Consider the following 21,069-nt stretch of genomic DNA (forward strand, 5'->3'; position numbering starts at 1 on the left):
TCCAATTATAAGTACATTTTCAACACTACTTTTGTGTTATAAATGCTTTGGGGCATACTATCTCTGAACTAAATAATAAATATTTACATTTATTTAATTACTAGCACTTCTTCGCACAGGATTAATAATACATAAGTAAAAAATCAGTAACTCAGGGTAGAGAAACACTACGAAATCATGCTCACAACTGAAAGGCATATACCGACACAATTAAAGAGCTTGATGGAAGAACCAAGTAAGTGACTATTTCAGGGGAATGAATGAATTACTGCTTTTGCCTTCTCTTAAATTTTAGCATAACTTATTACACAAATTTTTAGTAAGCTGGCATGATTTTTATTGCAAATTAGGCAATAAGGTTTTATTTTTTAGGTAATTTGGTTTTATTTAAAATTAGGAACAATGAAGCAAAGAATTATTTGCTCCACCTTCTTCTAAATTGGTAATAAAATAGTTCGAATACAACATTTTTTTCATTCTGGAAACCTGTTTCATCCACTAAGTGTTTCAATTAATTTTTTCCTTTATTATTATTTGTTACCAATTTTGATGGCTTTAAGTTGCTGAAGTAAGTAAAACTTTTTCTGTAGTTTATCCCATTACAATAAAGATAAATTATATTTAGAATCACTTGGCATGATGCTATTACTCGCGTCCAAGCCATAATAGTCAAAATTTACCACTATCAGACATTTTTTGGGGGTACATATCCCTCTCGAGGGACCGTAAAACACTTCTTTCTTAAATTATGGGTATTTAAATTGTTTAGTATTGGTTCTGTTTTATTCATGTGAGAAATATATTTGTCAGTTTTGTGAAAATATATTTGTCAGTGACAGCCAACAAAAGCCAAACCATTTTTTAAAAGAAATAGAATTCCCTTAGAACTTGTTAAGGTTTTTTGGAGCATGGCCAGTTCTCTATCTGAATTATAATTTACTGTTAAAATATTTATAAGTAGTGGAGAAACAAAGTTCTTTATACTCTATTCCATTAAACTTATATTGATATTAATATTAATACACTATCTTTACCACTGAAAAAAATATATTCGCAAATTACGGAAAACCCGTTGTGGAATTCTTATCAAATCTGTACCAATTAACATAATACCAGTAGAGCATATTACCGTCAGTAGTACACAATAAGTCAGCGTCATCTGTAAATGGCAATTTTCTACGGTTTTCCTAAGCGAATTTCCCATTAACCTTTTTTTCTTTAACTTCGCATTTTAGCTCATAGCTTGTTTCATTTATTTCAATTAATTAATATTATCAATATTAATTAAGCATAAGTGTCAATAGTAATGTCGGAATTTTTTACGGCTGCAAAGATGAATAAGTATGCTTTCTCCATTATTTTTGCTTTTTAGTACAAAAGTTCTTTTTTTATCAATTAACATACTACTAACATTAACTTATCATTATTGTCATCAATGATAGTATGATTATTACTTACGGTTCTTCTTGATAAATATCTTTATTACACTACTTTTGAGTTCTAGTACATAGTTTATTTATAATATTTCAATATATATATATTACCTAAATGAATTAAACGACATCGTCGTCAATAATAATATGGCAATTTCATTTGCATTTTGTCTAAGCGAATTAGTACCAGTTTTACATTAATTTTGTCTTCGAATACATAAATATTTTTTTACTCAATTAAAGGTGATTTTAAATAATTATTTTTTCGAAACGGATTTTAAGAGAATTAGTACAATAAATAAAAAAAGCGCTTGGTATCAGACAACTGTAAAAGTATAAATTTGGTGACGCAGAAAACGCGTGCTACCACGTAATGTTATTCATTTGATTTATCGGATACGGCGAATGTAAATAATTAAATATTTAAATCCTCGCAAGAAGCTATTTTTTCTTCAAATAGAGTATTAAGCTAGAAATTGTCACTGATATCATCTTTAAAATATGTGAAAAACTGAATTGCTTATAGTAAAATTTAAAGCAATGAGCTAACACTTAACCAATTACACTATTCTATTTTGTTTTTCACGCATCCTGCTAGAATGATTTATCTTAGAATGTTCTAATGTCGGCAGTGACCTTCCTCGTGCTTTGAACTATCTGTATGCCAAGTTTCACAGCTTTCGGTCGGATGGTTTAAGAGTCTATAAAGGACATGCACACTAGGACTGATCTATAAATCGATGTATCGAGACATATCGATTTAACGCATATATCGGCAAGACGATACAGCGACTTTCATTCAAGGCGATGCATCAGAAATCTGATTTAAGCCGCCGAGTAAAGACAACAAACGCAAAACGATATAGCGATATAAGGCAAGCAAGGATATAAGATAACGATATAGCGATATAAGACTCTTCTCTTACGTTCCGATGTCGACTCGCGCTGTGGAAGACGATGTTCGTTTCGTTATGTTGAAATGGCCTTGATTGGTGAGCTGTAGAATCAGAATCAGAGTTTTGAGAACACATATCGTTATATCGCATGTTCCTTTTCGCACCTCTTAGCTTTTTTTTTCTTTGTCGCGACTTTTCTTGTAGATTATTTTCAGTGGGACTAACTTCGTGATCGCCGATGTTACCTTGTTCTGAAGGCAATCTATTATTGAAAAGAATATATAAAGAAGAGTTTCTTCATTAATTAGATAAGTTTTTTTTTAAAAAAAACTTCTTTTTATTTTTAAATGTGAAAATTATCGGCAATCTAATTTAGGCGCCCATAAAGAATTGAATTTGTTAGGTTATTTTTTTACTTTCTTTTAATTTATTAAAAACTTTTTGGATGAAACTTCTAATAATTTAATGAGTTTTTATTACTGATTTTAAATTTATAAATCTTGTTGTTTTTATTTTTAGAAATAAAGTTAAAACAAAATTTATTTTTGTCATTTGGATTTGGACATAAGTCAATCAACTTTGTTTATACAAAAAAAACTTGAAAGGTTTGCGTATTTTATTCATTTTTTTAAATCATTTAGCACTTCGTTCTATTAGAGAGTATAATAATTTTTTTTTATAAAATATTCTTTTCATATTATTTGTTAATTAGCTAAATATGTTATCGAATATCACATTTTTTTTTAGTTTTAAGAAATTAAATCTTACTTTGTTCTTCGTTCATAATTCGGTCATTACTTGTGCGGGTGAGTGACCACTTGGATCAGTCTACGTAGGGAGCGAGGGTGTGCGGCATGGGTCCTCGTCAAACTGTTCTACCTTAAAGTGCTCGACTTCGCGTGCAGGTCGTCGAGTTACCAAAGCGGGGGTGCCATCCCATCTGCAGAGGATCAAAATTGTGATGGCATGTCTTCGGATCATTCTCAGGAATGTTTCCCAGACCGTCGCCAATAGCTCATTATGCAGCTCTGGTGTGACGTAAATGAACTATAATAGAACTATAATAACTGAAATGATAATAATAAAAAATATTGTTTTAAAAGCGTTTTTTTTTCTAAAATTTATTTAGCACTTTGTTTTAAACATACAATTCCTTTTTAATGTTTAATTTAGAAATTGAACAATACGATCGAACTTAATAATTATGTAATTATTTATGCATAATAGTACTAGAAAATATTAATTTGTAAAAAACGCTTTAAAAAAATTTTTAACACTTTGTTTTACGCGTATTATGAATTTCTAAACAAACATTTCAATAAATATTTCAAGTATGATTTGTACATTGTAGTCAATTTATTTAATATCTTTCTTAAGCAAAACATATATATCTTCAAATTTATAAATTGATTTAAATCAATCTGAGTATGAAGTTTTGATAGAAATCTGACTTTCTGTGTCTTTATAAGTAAATGAAATTCAAAAATACTATATCGCGATATATCGCTATATCGCGATGCAAAACTGACGATGCATCACGATATATAATTTCTAATATCGCCCAGTCCTAATGCACACACAGACATTCTTTTTTATATAGATAGAATTCTGGATGTATATAAAATACTTTTCAAAAATATGACGTATATATTTATATATATAATAAGAGAAAAAATTAACAAAAAATTTATGGAAAAAAGAAAAGGTTCTCTACAGGACGCATTCCTTTACGACAGTGAAATAGACATTTTTAAATAAGGAAGAATTATCCTAAGACAAAAATCACTCTTTATAATGCGTCTATGCCTCTAAAAAATTTAAAAAATGCAATTGTAAATGAGTTTACGATGAAAGAAAGAAGAAAAGCAAAAAAAAAATACCAATATAAAGTAAAATTAATTAAATAAACATGTGATAAAACTAAATATATAATCTAACAGTTAACAAAAATTGTTAATAAGAAAAATATAATGAATGAGTTTTGATTTCATATTGTATAATATAATTGGTGGAAATATGGAAAATAAATTATATTTTGGTGTTGCCATCTATGAAAAAAACACTTTAAAAACCAATACTAATTAGAAAATTACACTACAACTAGTCAATAAACTGATTGAAAACAGAAAAGATAAAAAAAAATGCTCTTTACCGTAAACCATATGGTAAATGGCATGGATCGACAAGCTGTTATGGTTTATTTTACAAAAATTTTACGAATGAAACTTCTAACAATGTGAAAGCACATAGAGCTAGTTTTAAAAAGTTATTTTAGGCTAGAGTCAATTCATATTTTTAGACGCATAAGAAAATTTTCTGTTAATACTAAATGTATACTAGGAAACATTTTAATCTGTCTTGTACCTCCCACCATTAATGATTTTTCTAATAATTTGTTGCACTCAAAATTTATTTAAATCTGATTACACATTTTTAAAAATGCCTGGTTGTAATTAAAAGTTTTCGTAGAATATTTGCAAAAAAAATTATTTTCTTTAATGTTATTAAAATCAACAATTTCTTGTAAGAGCAAAAATTGCCACTCTTAAAATTACATATTGAATCAGATACGAAAATGTGCTTGAGATGGTAGGGTGTACTCAAGTTTGAACAAAATAGAATCTGAAATCTTTCTGAGAAAGGTTTTAGTTGTTTGATAAGTTCAATAAGTCTTTTGGACTCTCCTGTGAGATATTTCAATGCCATTTAATGAATAACTCCATTAAAATACAGCATAAGAATTCCTTAGCCGTCTTAAAATACCTAAATATGTTTCGTCTTGCCAGGAACTACATGTTATGCCAGGAACTACAGTTTAAAACTGTAGTTCCTGGAAATAACTTTCCATGTTTTACAACTGTCCGGAATTGGTAAAAAAACGTGACAATGTAGATTCAGACATTAATTATCAATTAGGGGGATCCTTTGAAAATAACCGAGTGCGTGCCTTCTGAAAACTTCGGCTTATAAATGATATTCATCATTTTAGGTAATTAATTGTTTTAAACGTGTAACTATCACAAAATAGACCTTCCTATTAACTTAGCCTGCCGGTAAAAAATGAATATGATTTGGATAAAAAATGAAGTTTAAGTAGAAAAGAGTTTAAAATTCAAATATGAGAAATATCTCTTACATGTCGATATTTCTTCAAATTTTTACATGCAAATTATATTAAAATCTTAAGACATGGGTAGTTCGTGTGGGTTTTTAACTAAATCAGAAGCGTAAATAAGTGAAAAAAACTGAACCTCTATGCTAAGTTATTTGTGCTTATCTAGGCAAAACTTGATTCCCCGGTAGATAGGGGAGAAGTGAATTGATTTCTTTCTAAAAATGCTGTCAAGTTTCAGCCCTTCGATATTTTTTTTTAAAATTCACAATTAAAACTTAAAAAAAATTACTTTTTTAAAAGAAAAATGAACTTAATTGTACTAATTAATGGAATGTGTTTTAATTACATTACTAATTTAGAAGTAATTCTAAAAATTGACTAAACTTAACCAAGCTGCTTATACTTTCCTTATTATATTAAAATGCACATATATTCTCATAACGTGAATTTTCGTAGTCATGCATTATTTATTTTTTGCGTAATAATTGTATTTGTTTTTATTGCATTATTACCAACCAAAATTTTGATATTACTTCTCCAGTATTTTACTGTACTTTGTTTTACTAGTTTGTTTCACTGTCCTATTAAAATTTATTGCATTTGATGGCATTATTTTATTAGAACTGACCAATTTAAATTTATTGGAATTGACCAATGCAGTGTTCAACCACAATTTTTCTGAGAGGTAACATTTTTTGTTAACCAGTCATTTAATATTGGTTTTAGGAATATACTTCTAGCTTGGCACCATATTAGGGTTCGAACAAAATTGAACGTTATTATGGTTCGAAATTTCTTATAATGTTTAGTGACACATTTAACTTAAATTCAACAGTAGTTAAAGGATTCGTTTGGATTTATGCATAAAAGCGTCGCTATTCCGCAGTATATTCAACGTAACCTAATAGTTGCAAATAATTAATTTCAGAAATAAACTCCCTAACGTGATTATGATATTCAAGATCACAGAAATTTTTACTATAGTTTTTCCTTTAATTCACAGTTTTATTATTATGAGCTTTTTTTGGTGTCTAGACAAAAGTTATTATTTCGAAACTGACATAACTGAAATAAAAATGGCAAATAATTTGATAATTTGTTTATTCTTTAAGACAAAATGTGCGTGCATAAAATGTGAAAAAGAATGGAGTACGAAATTGCAAAACAATAATTCCGTGAAGGAAGTTCAGCAGGTTTGAGGAATAATTATTGGAATTTAAGTGTTGGTTTAGCACGAAAATATTTGTTTCGGAGAATATTTTGTTCAAATAAATTTCATTGGTAATTTAAAAAAAATTATATGAAATCATATAAAACAGTAGCTGACAGATTTAGATTTCGAAAACATCTAAATCTGTCTTTTTAGGTAAGTGTATTTTCAAATTTTTGTATAAGTAAAAGGTGGACATAGCACAAAAGTGCTTCAAAAGTTTCAAAACTCTGTTTTTGTTTCTTTCTTATTTTTATTCATTTATTTTCGCTTGCAAGAAGTTAAAAAATTCCGTTCTTTTTAGAGAATTTCTCTGTATATTTGACAGTTTAAAGCTGTTTTCTTGACAAAACAGTTTTTCTCTAACTAATAACCGTCAGTTTAAATTCAAGTTTTTTCCTCGCACGTTTGCTTCCTGTACGAAAAACTCCACAAATTTTTTAAAGCATATTATAACTATTTTCTAGACTGACTCTCATTTTTCAGCAATTGTTTTATAATTTTGAACATTATATGAATAAAACTGGGTGTTTATTGTCTATCTGATTATTATATTTCTTTTTTATACAAGTATTTGGTTAAGTTGCCAGACATTTTATACGGGCAAGCTACTATAATTTTAAACATTTTTACACTTAAATATCATTTCAATAAGTGGGAATTTTAAAATGGAAACAGTGAAAAAAATTCTTAATACTCTGCTACTAAAGATGTGATAGCTTGGAGAACAGAGCTCCCGCCTTAGCGCCACTGAGGTGTCCAAGGTTTGAATCCCAGCATCGACTGGCCGTAAGATTGTTGCGCTGGGCTCGCGTCGACCACAATAATTATTAGCAGGCATAATTATTTCATAGATTTTTTTTGGTAAAATAACAGTTCGTTTGTCAAAGTAAACGGAGGTTTTTTAATAAAATAGCTGTATTTCATCTGCTTTGAAAATAGGCTGTGCTTGTTTAAAATTATATTATTTTTCGGCGAAATAAGCAGTTTTATACGGACATACCAGTTCACATTTTTTTAATAACTTTAGCAGATTTTTTGCATTGTAGAAACACTAACTCATATGTTTAAACAATAGTATGCTTGCATGCTTTATTAATGAATTTAAAGAGTATACTTTTTTCTTATCGAAATTGATTTTTAACTCAGAACAAGGCAAATTTTAAAGACACACAAAACATGTCTTTTTCATCCTCCAAAAGGTTCTAAAACCATTAAAAAAAGTCTGCTTGAACTTTTCGAAGCTGGAAAAAAAATCTGCGATGAAGTACGGATTTTTTAATTTTGAAAACGCTGAAGAATAATTTTTTTCTGCATGTAGTATAAATAGAATTATGTTTTACATGTTACAAAACAATTATGGTGCATTCTATATTATCTTGAAATGAAACAATTCCATATTCAAAACAAAAAATGAGATATAAAAAGGTTTAAATTGTAAAAACACTCTGAATGTAAAATTTTTTTGCAATAAATAATAAACTCTGAACATGATACAGAAGGTAATAATTTAGAACTTTAAAAAATGGTTAAATATGACATCAATTTTAAAAATTTAAGTCGGTAATCTCGCCATAAAATTTTATTTAAATACTAAACATTTTTAAAAAATACGCCAATCTAAACACATTTTCTATCAGCTTGGTAGTTAAAATTTAAGCAATTCGCAACTTTTGTTGCTACAAACTGCCCAATTATAATCTTCAATTATAATCTTACTAGACTGATATAAGATTATAATTGCCAAATATAATCTTATATCAGTCCCATCACTTTCACAATTCCCTTCACTTTCTTGTAACCTATATCAAAACAAACGCCGACTAGACTATATGTAGATCCGTGTAGACCCTCACATCCGAAGATCCTGGGTTCGAATCCCGGACAAAGTATGGATGTTTATTTCATTCCCTGTATTGTCTGTGTTTACTGTGAGAGCAACGTTGACCCACCTAATATAGTGCCCCTGAAAGAGTGGTCAGCATATCTGCCCTACTATCTGAGGAGTGTCAATCCGGTGGGCATTGGCAATATGAAAAATGCAATAAGGATTGGCAATATCAATATCGGTTGTGTGAGCAATATAAAAACAAACTGTATATTATTACCTTAAACTGAAATTGTTATATTTCTGCAATTTATTTAGATCATTTATATTCAGTTATGAAAAAAATGAATAACTTGTGGATAACTCTTCTTATGTGCGCCGTAGTGGAAATTTACGCTGCAGAAGACGCCGATCACGGTGAATATGGTAACAATAACTTATGGAGAAAGACAATATGCGGTAAGCAATTAATATACATAATACCCCATTTGTATACTGCAATATTCTGTTTACTTTCAAAGCAGTACTTGTAACTGAAAATAAATGTGATATTAATCACAAAACGAAGCGAATTACATAAAAATTACATTACATTATTTAAATTACAAATTATGCAATCTGAATAAGAATCTGTATAAAAAACATTATGTTTATTTGTAGAAAATTTAATTTTGATTGTAGAATGGGTGAATAATTATATTCATGTTATATTGTTCTCTTAGATCTGAAAAGCAGAATTAATATTGTAATAATAATCATTAACGTTATTAATATTTAAATAATAAATGTAATAATCGAAGGATTGTCTTGTTTTAACTAATTTCAGCCAGGAAAAATTGCTATTAGAAATTCTAGAACACTATTAAAAAGTTGTATTGTGTTGAACCATGATATACTGCAATAAAGCTGCTGCCTTGAAGTGGTGCTAAGTTGAAGAATATTATCCTTCAAATTTGCCGCTACTTTGAAATGTTGCTGAGTTGGGCCATATTATCTTTAAATTTGCTTCCTTGAAATGTTGCAATGTTTAATCACGTTTACGTACAGTATGCGAAATAAAAACGGATTTTTTTATACTGAGACTTAATCTTAATGGCTCTAGGATCTGACTTCTGAATCAGACACGAAAAACATATCTCAAAAATAAGCAATTTTTTTGTCCCGAGAGCTGTCAAAAGATTGGACCCCTTAATGCTAATTTTGTTTTTTCCATTCTTCTCCATATCTTTAAAACTTTTTAAATGAATAGAAAAGTTTTTGCACACAATCATAAAATTTGTTTCACCAGAGATAATTCCCATACAAAAATACAATTTTTAATAATAATTTATGATTTCTTTATATCTTATTTAATAATGGTTGAAAAAATAATTTGAATTACAATGCATAAAATTTTTTATATCATTTTACAGAATATAGTTTTATGCAACAAAATACAAATTTGAACATAATCGAATGAAAAGTTAAGGTGAATTTAAATTTTAAGTCTAAATGTTTCTTTTTTAAATTGATAACTCAGGAATTATTTGACCGATTGCGATGAAAATATGGAAAAATTGCATGCTGCATAAGTCCACAGTTTTTTGAATATTATAATAATAAAATAATAAATTTTGTATTTCAATATGCAAAATTACATTTTTCAAAAATAAGTAAAAATTTTTATACCTTATAATTTTTGTCTGTTATTAAATAAACTAATAAAAATAATAAAAGTTTAGAAAAAAATTATGTATGGAATTATTTTTCGATAAATTGAATTTCAAAGATGTACGCAAAAGTTTTTGACTCGATTAAAATGTTCTCGAGATCTGAGAAAATATGCAATTGGCGCAGTATGTCCTTTTTTGGACCTTGTGCCACTAAACTCCACATTCAATTCAATTCAATTCAAATATGCACACAAAAAAAACTAACAGCAAGGGATCCAAACCTTCAACAGTTCTCATGATCTATGTGGGATCATGTTCCGTACTTTATTTTGCACAATACTTCCTAAACTTATTGCATGATATTATGATTATATTTAAATAAAATATTGATAGCCAAGTCCATATTAGTATCACAAAAAAGCTTTTCAACGATTCCTTTAAAGTACCGATGTTATGGTTAAACGTTAAAGGTTTCTATTGTAGAAAACAATCAAAATTTAACTTAAAATTCATCCAAGAAATTTATATTCAGTTGAAAATTCAATCTCTTAAACCATCAATTACTATGATGAATGCTGCAGTGATTTACATATCAGATATTTCTTTTTCTTTAGGGAAGAATGACGAATCTCTGTTTTCTGAAATAGATAAGTGCGTAGATTTACAAACAAAAACGGTGAGTTAAAAATATCTCAATGGTTGGTAATTTTNTATATTAAATAAACTAATAAAAATAATAAATGGTTGGAAAAAAAATTATGTATAGAATTATTTTTCGATAAATTGAATTTCAAGGATGTATGCAAAAGTTTTTGACTCGATTAAAATGTTCTCGAGATCTGGCGAAATATGCAATTGGCGCAGTATGTCCTTTTTTGGACCTTGTGCCACTAAACCCCACATTCAATTCAATTCAATTCAAATATGCACACAAAAAAACTAACAGCAAGGGATCCAAACCTTCAACAGTTCTCATGATCTATGTGGAATCATGTTCCGAACTTTATTTTGTACACTACTTCCTAAACTTATTGCATGATATTATGATTATATTTAAATAAAATATTGATGGCGAAGTCCATATTAGTATCACAAAAAAGCTTTTCAACGATTGCTTTAAAGTACTGATGTTATGGTTAAACGTTAAAGGTTTCTATTGTAGAAAACAATCAAAATTTGACATAAAATTCATCCAAGAAATTTATATTCAGTTGAAAATTCAATCTATTAAACCATCAATTACTATGATGAATGCTGCAGTGATTTACATATCAGATATTTCTTTTTCTTTAGAGAAGAATGACGAATCTCTGTTTTCTGAAATAGATAAGTGCGTAGATTTACAAACTAAAACGGTGAGTTGAAAATATCTCAATGGTTGGTAATTTTTTTATGTAAGATCTTACAGATATCATTAAAGTACAATATTTATTTTTTTTCAAGTGCAACAGAACACATACATTTTGCAGACATTTTCCAATTTTCTAATGGGAAAATCAAGCATAGGTGCCCCTTTAAAAGTGCATTACTGCGATTTTCCTCTTTTTAAATACAATATTAATTTTGCAATATATAATTTTAGATAAATATTTCTTTTCATTTTCATTTACAACTTTTTTTGTATAATTCTCAATTTATTTTAAATCGTGTCTCTTTTTCTTATATTAAAGCAAATATATTTTTTTGCAAGAAAACTTTCAACTTTATTACGTTTTCATATATTAACAAACCAACACAGTTTTTTGTGCAAAAATAAAAAATAAAAAAAAATTACCTTACGTTTGCAGTCTTATTACTTTGTTTTTTAACCTTACTTTTTTAATACTAGTTAAAATTATATCACATACAATTTAGGCTTATCATTAAGAAAATTATTTTTAAATTCAACTCCACTCGACTCAAATACAAATCACCTACTATTATACTTATAGATTAAAGTTTTCATTGATTTTAAATGAAATAAGCTATTAAAATATTTCTTTTAAAAGTAATTCAAAAACCTCATAATAAACTCCGTAAAATCACATTTTACATGCAAATATATAATATTCACTCTCGCAACTCAATCTGCCCAGTATGAGGATTAGATACGCGTGAGGCCTATTGCTTGATTGAGACAGAAACTAAGATTTAGCACCGTTAAAGAAAATTTTAAATTATCTTGTAATTTTGAACTCCCGGGCCTTCTTAAAGTGACGTTTTTTGGGATTTTTTGGGATATATACAATCTTTTATTTATTAAACATAGTTAATTTAAATGTCATTAGATATTTTTTAGATATTTTGAAGTATGAAATTGAAGATATTTTAAAAGGAAATTATTAAAATGAAAACTAGTGTTATTTCTGAAATGTATAGTCCAAAAAATATTTATCTCTCAAATCTTTACTAAAACTTTAAAATAATATTTTTGCATGAATAGTCAAGTTATTCGTTATAATTTTTATATTGAAAATTTTATTTTATTCATTTAGATACATGAGGCCTTAACAAGTTGTATGAAGAAGGTTCACCCATCTTCCGAAGGCAAATATTCACTGTATTTAAAGGAAGCCTGCAATAATGTGCCTCTATTTCTAAAGGTAAGGCACAATATTTTATGTTAAAATCTATATAATAATAAGACAGATCACCAACTTGTTTTAAATTTTTATTCATTCAATAAAATTCAATTGTTTTCGCACGATTAAAAAAACTTAAGAAACTGACATAATAATTTTTGATTTTGATTTTTTCAATATTATTTTTCTTTTGAAGACCTTTCTCATTAATATTCAACTTCTTCACTTCTTAAGTCAAGTTTTTCTGGCACTAAACTTATATTTAACCTGGTCACCTGATGCGTCACCTTGAAAAATGTATGGTCAAAATTATCAGAATATGGTAAAATTTACCGTGTTTCTGGCTCTATGAGAACGCTAAAAAGCACAGTACATTGTCCAAAGTTCATTCCTAATGGCTTAAGGCAAAATTAGCAATAAAAGATGGTTTTAATATCATGCTGTATGGGAATAAATGTAAAATGTGGCAATTTTATCACTATACCTTAGAGAGTGTCACAAAAAACATTTAATTGGTAAAATTTATTTTTCAATTTAGTATTTGTACTAAGTGTGTGCTGATAAAAACTTTCCTTTTTAAAGCCAAAATTTCCAGCAAATCATTCCCATTACAAGCGGTAAAATTACCAGATGAACCTTGATAAAAACTGTCATTCTGAAAGCCAAAATTTCCAGTAAACCATTACAACTACAAGCGGAAAAATTACCAGATGCACCTGGATAAAAACTGTCATTTTGAAAGCCAAAATTTCCAGTAAACCATTACCACTACAAGAGGAAAAATTACCAGATGCACCTTGATAAAAACTGTCGTTTTGAAAGCCAAAATTTCTGGTAAACCATTATCATTGTAAACGGAAAAATTGCCAAATGAATGGCTTAAATATTGTATATTTTAAATTCATAATATGAATTATGTTTCTTTTTGAAATCAAAATACCTCATCCTTTTACTATTAATTTTTTCACGTAAAAAAATAATTTAAAATTATATAAAAAACTGAGGCTTTTTGAACTTTCATATCTTTCTGAAATTCTCTAAAAAGTTTTGTTGTTTTTCTTTTAAATTTTAGAAATTTTCATTTTTATTATTTTGCTTAAGCAAGTATAACAAGCTTTATAAAATTAAATGAATGCGTTCTAAACCAGAACAATATTCAGATGAATTCTTTATGAATAAACCAACAATAAAAAATAGTGCGAATATGCTTTAAATGGAATACATATGCTCAAGATGTAACTAAATGTATCATTGGAAGAAAATTGAAATTATATACCCTAAACCCTAAAGCACTTACATTATATGAATGTAAATAGTTATCTAAATCTTGATATTTCTTTTATTTTAGATCGATGACTGTATGGAGCAACACAAATCCTTATATAAAGAGGTTAACTTCTTTTTACATCTTAATTAGTGATAATATTAAATTCTATAAATTTATTTATTTTCCATTTCAAGGCACTGCGTTAAATATTAAAGCTAGTATTTAACCTTCTTCCAAATTATTGTATTTCCTTTTTATTCTAGTTTTATTTTATTTGTGTTTTGTCTTTTCAATAAATATTTAGAGTTAATTTCTGGCCTCTCATTATTTATGTGAATTGGTAAAAATACAAATAAACCCAGACCTCCCCTGCAAAATACAATTTTGAAAACTATAATTTCCGACAAACCGTTACCATATGAACGGTAAAATTATGAGTGGTTTGAATACGGCATATTTTGATTTTATTATCTATAATTATGTTTTATCTTATTATTAATGTAATTACCATGCAGTGCGGTAATTTTAACATTTTGTTTTCTCCGTGAAGAAAAATAAATCCAAGCTATACTCTGTATTTTTATTATTTCTGCAAAGGACACATTTTATTATTTATGGATATAATTGTTTTAAATCTCTATGTTATTGATGGAAAAAAATATTATATTGTGATGAAATTTTTTTTCTTCTTTTAGGTGGGGATCGGAGAAAAAGCATTAGTAAGTACACAACTATACGATCAGAGGACAGAGTACAAGCATTAAAAACCACTATATACTCTAAATTAGCTCAAAACTTCATTTCAATCATTTCATTATTTTATTTTTTCTGCATCAAATTTAAAAAATTATTTTATTATAACCGCTTTCATTCACTGTAAGAAATATCCATTAAATTCACGGAATAAAACTGTCAGATGGTGTGCCAGTATAATACCGTTTACTTCGCAGAAAAATACTGTAATTTGAAACAGATTTTTTTAAGCAGATGGGTACTGGTATTTTAACAAACAAATTCCGTTATTTTAACAAGCCGACACTGGGATTCAAACGTAGGCCATCTCATTGGAAGGTGAGTGCTCGTTCTCCTGAGCTATCACAGTATGAAAAAATCCTAAACTATTTTTATGTTAAAAGCTTTACTTATTGGAACAATATTTAAGTATAAAGTTGCTTAAAACTATAGTAGCCTATCCGCATAAAAATGCCTGGCCTAATATCTGGCCACCCGTAAAAAAATAATTTACCCAAAAATTAGATCTAACAAGACATAATAATCAGGTAGAGTATCAGGTGCTTATTTAAATAATGTTAAAACCATTAAAATAACTGTTGTATAGTAAAATAAGAGCAAGTATTAGAAAAAATTTTAAAATGATTTGAAAAAGATAGATTATCGTATAGTAAACAAAACTGCGTGTCAAAAGCTAGAATTTGAACTAATCGCGATTAAAACAGCTTTAACAGACAGATATTTAGAGAAAGTCTGTAAAAAAGTCGATAATTTTTTACAGTGCAGTTATTATGCACATACGAACATAGAACGCATGAAATATTATCAATTTTTATGCAAATTTTATCAAATAGCATCTAATTAAACGCATCAAATTTCAACTCTTTTGCTGTTTTTTTGAAGGATTGTAAAATGGCCTGCTTGATAATTTTTAAAAGTTCACAAGTTTCTCAAGTTTAGCAATTTAAAATTTTTTAATTTTAAATTTTTTTCAAAACATTCTCTCTTTTTCTATATATCTTCGTAATTTCACGTTATAATTTTTATAATTTCTGCATAGCGAAACAAAATGTAACGTAAAGTTGGGCAACCGAAATAGCAACGAAAATTCTTATGTTACTGATCAATATAGTTCAACATAGAAAGATATCAGAAAGCTTTGATTTATTTTCATTTATTTTGCTCCATGGTATCGCACTTAATCTATATTTTTTCATGCAGAAGATTTTATTTTTATATTTTCTCCATTCTTTAATGATAAGTTGTACAAATTCTTGTTTAAAGCTTTATTATGTAATTCACGTAAACTTTACCAGATCTTTAAATGTTTTGCAAATAAAAATTGCATATGATTTTGCAATAACATAACGTCATGCAGTATCACACAGAAATTTCTTTAGCAGTTAAATTACTGTAATTTTGTTACTAAACTTATAGCTGATACAATGTCTAGCTTCTAATAATGTCAGTATTTTTAAAATAGTTTTAAATAATAACTCTATCAATAAAAAAGAACTCAGATTTAACTTAAGCATTATTCAGAATGTTTTTTTAAGAATATGCAATACTTAATTTATGTCTCATTATCCATGATAAATTAAGAAAATTGTTTTTATTTACTTCATATTAGTGACAGTTAAATTTAACTGGGTTTTCATTATTATTGAGAGTCTTGCCGTCGAAATTTGTTATTGTACAGAGCTCAAAATAAAAAACGGATCACGTAGAATAACTTTTGATTTATTGATCGAAACTTCCCATTCTAGGACTCGATTTTAATGGTTTGAGTGCGTGACCTCAAATATGCTACTTAACTAAGTTTGTACCCCGTAATGTTAATTTTACTTTTTACCTATTTTTTTCCAGTTCAAAAGCTTTTTATGCGAATTGATACATTCTTGCACATAATTAAAAAATTCGTTTATCCAAATACATTTTAAAGCAAAAAATAAATTTTAGTAATATTTGTTATTTTATGCTATAATAGTTGAAAATATTTTGAATTGTAAGATAGACAAATTTTTATACCATTTTAAAGAATGTGATTTTGTATGGCAAACTACAAAATTTGAGCGAAATCAGTTGAATAGTTTCTGAGAAATCGAATTTTAAAGCCCTATTTTTAAAATTCATTCTCATTAACTATTCGACCAATTTCGCTCAAATTTTGAATATTTTTTACAATGTACAATTACATTCCTTAAACTGATGTAAAAAATTTTATGCCCTGCAAGACAAAATTTTGTCAACACTTTTTAAAGAAAATAATAAAAAAATGTATATTTGCTAATAGCTTTTTTTAAAGGAATTATCTTTAGATATAAAATTTTTATAATTGCGAGCTGAAATTTTTAAATTCACTTAAAAACTTCTCGAGATATGGCGAACTATGCAAAAGATGAAAAAATAACATTAAGGAGTGTAAACTCCGGACATATATCCCAAATTGATATCCTCCAGACAAAAATGTATTTCCCAGATTGCGGCTACCCCCTATATTTCGGAGATCAGAAATCCAATTCAACTATAAAAAAATTATGTTTATTTAGAAGAAGTACGTAACTAAAAATTTTGCTTGCCTATTTAATTAGCATATTGGCCACCAACTCAAATCTATGAGATTAAGTCCTAGAACGTTAAGATCTAAGCATTAGATCAAAAGTTATTTAGTTCGTTTTTTATTTTACGCGCTATACAATAATAAAATGCTAAGAAACATGGTCAAAAAAATCTACCAATCTAACTTTTAACTTCTAAAAGGTTAGATACTAAAGATGAATTTGGAAGTTTACCTTAGTCTACGAATAGAATGCTTTTTTAAATGTGAATAATATACTGTTTCAAAATGCAAATTGCTCTGTAATCGACACCTTTAATGTATACTTTCAGAATTCTTATCAAATATGCAATCAAAAAATATCCTCATAGGGATCACGAACTAATAAAAAACACTCCAATTGTTAAAAACACTTTCTTCCACCTTCCTACGTCAATTAAACAGGTTTAAATGCTTAAACTATTCCACTTGCAAATCCTTGCTAATATTTCATCAATTCTTGGGGGATATTTCAATATCGGGATTAGTCATGACTATGAAGAGGTTAGCCGAGTTAAACCTTTCAAGTTGGTCCCCTTGTGTGATTTTTTTGCCCGGAAGTTGCCAAGACTTGGAGAGTTTTATGTCACAGATTACGATACGGGTATCTTCCCAATTTTTGAAAACGTTCTTCTTATTTAAAGTACTACTCTGCGACTTTTATTAATATACTTATGACTTAATTTCTAGTGGAAATTCTAAAGGTATAAAGGTGGTGGTTACGGAGCAAACTATTAAACTTCATTATGTTTTGTAAAGTATTATTTTTTCTTGCATAGGCTTGCCTTGAAGAAACGATGAAAAAACACAACTTGAGGGAATTGCTGGAGTACTATATCGACACAGAATCTACTGAAAAATGATTTAAGCATCAGTTAATTTTACTTATCTTAAGGGAATAAAAAAATGTACCACTAATATTAATGATGATAACAAATATTTCTTCTCAAGACAAAGCTGACATTTTAGCATTAAAAAGGCTTTGGTGACCTGTTTCTGTCACTAAATTAGGCAACTCTTAGAATTTAGAAACAATCCATGTTGAATATAGATAATTAGAAACCAGAATTCACAACTTACTTTCATCCTGAATCAATGGATGGTACACTTTATGTAAGGTTTCTTAATCTAAACGAATAAGGAGAAAATTTTTAAATGAGTCGAAAAATTAGAGTACATTTACTATAGAATAACAATACTATAGAATTAAATGTAGCAATTATGCATTAACTGGTGGCCATTTTATTTTTTTTTGGTATTATGAATTTAAAGGATTTTTATGTTTTCACTTCAAGTTAAATTCTCCATAATTGATTCTTTCTAATTAAATCCTTTATAATTACTATAATTCATTAGAATTCGTATTTGTTTGATGTGTGATATGTATGCCAACTTGTGTTGGAATATTGCACATCGCATTATAAATTATGCTGAAAAGTTAGCCTTGTCACATTTATAGTACATATTAATTTTTTAAAAAAATGCAATGTATGCTGAATGTAATAATAAAATATGTATTTATAATTTCCCAATCATTTTTTATTCGTCTTAATAAATGATCTAAAAGATCTTAATTATTTTAACAGAAACACTTTCTATCGGTCGTGAACTATTGAAAATCGAAAATTGCTTTCGACACGTGAAACTTTTAATTCGCATATTACGAAAATTTAAAAAAAAAAAAACAATTAGATTGCATTAATAAACAGTTGCATAGTTTTAGAAACATGTTTTACCATTCAAACAAAGTGAACCATCTAGTGCCCTGTGCATCCTAATAGCATGAATCAATGAAAACACGAAATAAATAGTAGAGTCTATATTTGTTTCGGAGTCTCTATATTTGTTTCGGAGCTATTTTGGCACATTTTTGATTAATTTTGAGAACTCCTTTTCAGCAGTGTAGTAAAAAATATGGCTATTAAAAATCTTTTTTTCAAACATGATGCTTATTATTGTAGTTTTCATATTTTATGAAAGATATAAAATGTAATTCCCTGACTCGCTGTCGCTCGAAAACTGCTATGATAAAATTACAAAATAACTAGCGAGCTGCACCAGCTACTCAATTTCCCTTTTTCTATTAAAAGTGAACTGTTCCAAATCTTTCGCAGGTATGTATGGGTAAGTTGGTAAGAACTAAAACCTAATTGATAACGGAAGAAAACTAAACGGAGGTTATAAATGATTATTACATACATTTTCAAGTTTCATACTACAACTGAACTGGTTTTGAGTGGTTTTTTAGCCAACTTATCTAGTAGTTTTAAGTCGGATTTTTTTTTTAAATAGTAAAATTTCGTTTCGATGATATTTTTTTCTGATTTAAATAATAATTTTAAGTTTAAGTATGCATACTTACAACTATTATAAACTAATAAATTAAAAGCGGGCATACTGAAACATCTTTTTTTTTTGTATATAAGCGGAACTGTGTTCTGCGAATGTGAACTTATGCGTCTATTTCAGATGGGCGGAAATTTTATTTTTTCGGATAAAAAGACCGATTAGACAAAACAATCATGGATAAAAGGATAATTAAACAAATATTGTCATTAATTCATTACTCTGTCAATTTGATTAATTAAAAAAAAATTTTTTATTTCTTTCAATTATATTTCAATCAATTATCTCTCAATTATATTTCAATTATTTTTCAGTTTTACTTCAATTTGTACCTATTACAAAAATCAATTAATCAAAATGGTGTCAATAATAATTTATCGATTTAAGTTTCTTCTGAACGAGTAATCAACTTTTCCCCATTAACTTTGCTCTTTGATACATTACTTATATTTATATTTCAATTTCCGTTGATTTTAAATTATTTGGTTGTAAATAGACGTGTCTTAAAGCCACAACTTGAAACTAAATAAAAAGCTCGCGGAAATACTATGGAAGAGCCACCTATGCAACCACGTTCATGCTGATCATTGAGTTTATCTGACATAAGGAATAAAAAATACTAGTGGGCTGAGCCCCTTGCTCGCTAGCGCTCGCCAACACCCGAAAATTGCTACGCAATCTTATATGGTTTGCTTCGCAAACCAAACTCGCTTCGCTCGCTACTAACTTAAGTACGTTCAAATGCACAAAATTTTAAGAATTCAAATCCATATAACAACTTTTTTTCAAAAAAATTTACATCTTTTTAGTAAATACTAAGTCATTAAAATAAATTTGAATTAAAAAAAAACTCATTGACTGAGACTCGGTTTTCAATGAATAACTAATAACAATAATAAAACAAATAAATTCGTGATATAAATCAAAAATCGTCAAATAAATTCATAATACATAAATTCGTGAAAAAAAGCGCTTTCGACAAAATACTAAAATAGAGATCTATGGGCACAGACTACTCACTTCTGCCTAGCTTAATAGTATGAGATTGCAGCAGCTGAATTGTTATTTCAGTTTCCGCTTTTAAAAGCGCTATAGGTTGAGCCACCTCAACTAGATTTGGCATGTGACATTTTTAACTGCAATCATTGGTCAATTTTCTAGCGTTGCCATTCGGGGAGTTGTAATGAGGCTTTTTTTTGTCGCCGTGTAAGAGAAATATATATATAGATATTGAAATATTAAAATACTTGAAATAAACTCTTTTTTAGAAAACAATGATAGCTATAAACCATCAAACACCATAGACGTCTTTAAAATACTTCTTGAAACCGAATCACTCGTAGTTTAATTTGAAACAATGGCTTACTCTAAGCCAATGAGAAAATTCTATTTCTCATTTTTTTCATTAATTTTGTTTTTCAGTGCAACATTTT

At 28.0% G+C, this 21,069-nt stretch overlaps 2 protein-coding genes across 3 annotated transcripts in view; both read left to right on the plus strand.

Annotated features, from left to right (window-relative positions):
* LOC107448007 (uncharacterized) overlaps positions 1–21,069 on the plus strand; it is a 134,138-nt gene that overhangs the window by 36,073 nt on the left and 76,996 nt on the right. The window lies entirely within an intron of this gene.
* Positions 6,670–18,818, plus strand: LOC107444298 (uncharacterized). Of its 2 annotated transcripts, none has more exons than XM_016058399.3 (7): positions 6,670–6,810; positions 8,801–8,941; positions 10,749–10,810; positions 12,609–12,716; positions 14,044–14,085; positions 14,658–14,681; positions 18,070–18,818. In XM_016058399.3, exons 2-7 carry the CDS (start codon positions 8,818–8,820, stop codon positions 18,151–18,153), a joined length of 444 nt encoding a protein of 147 aa, XP_015913885.1. In that variant the 5' UTR covers positions 6,670–6,810; positions 8,801–8,817; the 3' UTR covers positions 18,154–18,818. The 2 variants fall into 2 exon arrangements, with proteins under 2 accessions (XP_015913885.1, XP_042908036.1); XM_043052102.2 differs by lacking the exon at positions 10,749–10,810 and adding an exon at positions 11,428–11,489.

Source organism: Parasteatoda tepidariorum, chromosome 4, assembly GCF_043381705.1.
Source record: "Parasteatoda tepidariorum isolate YZ-2023 chromosome 4, CAS_Ptep_4.0, whole genome shotgun sequence".
Taxonomy (NCBI): domain Eukaryota; kingdom Metazoa; phylum Arthropoda; class Arachnida; order Araneae; family Theridiidae; genus Parasteatoda; species Parasteatoda tepidariorum.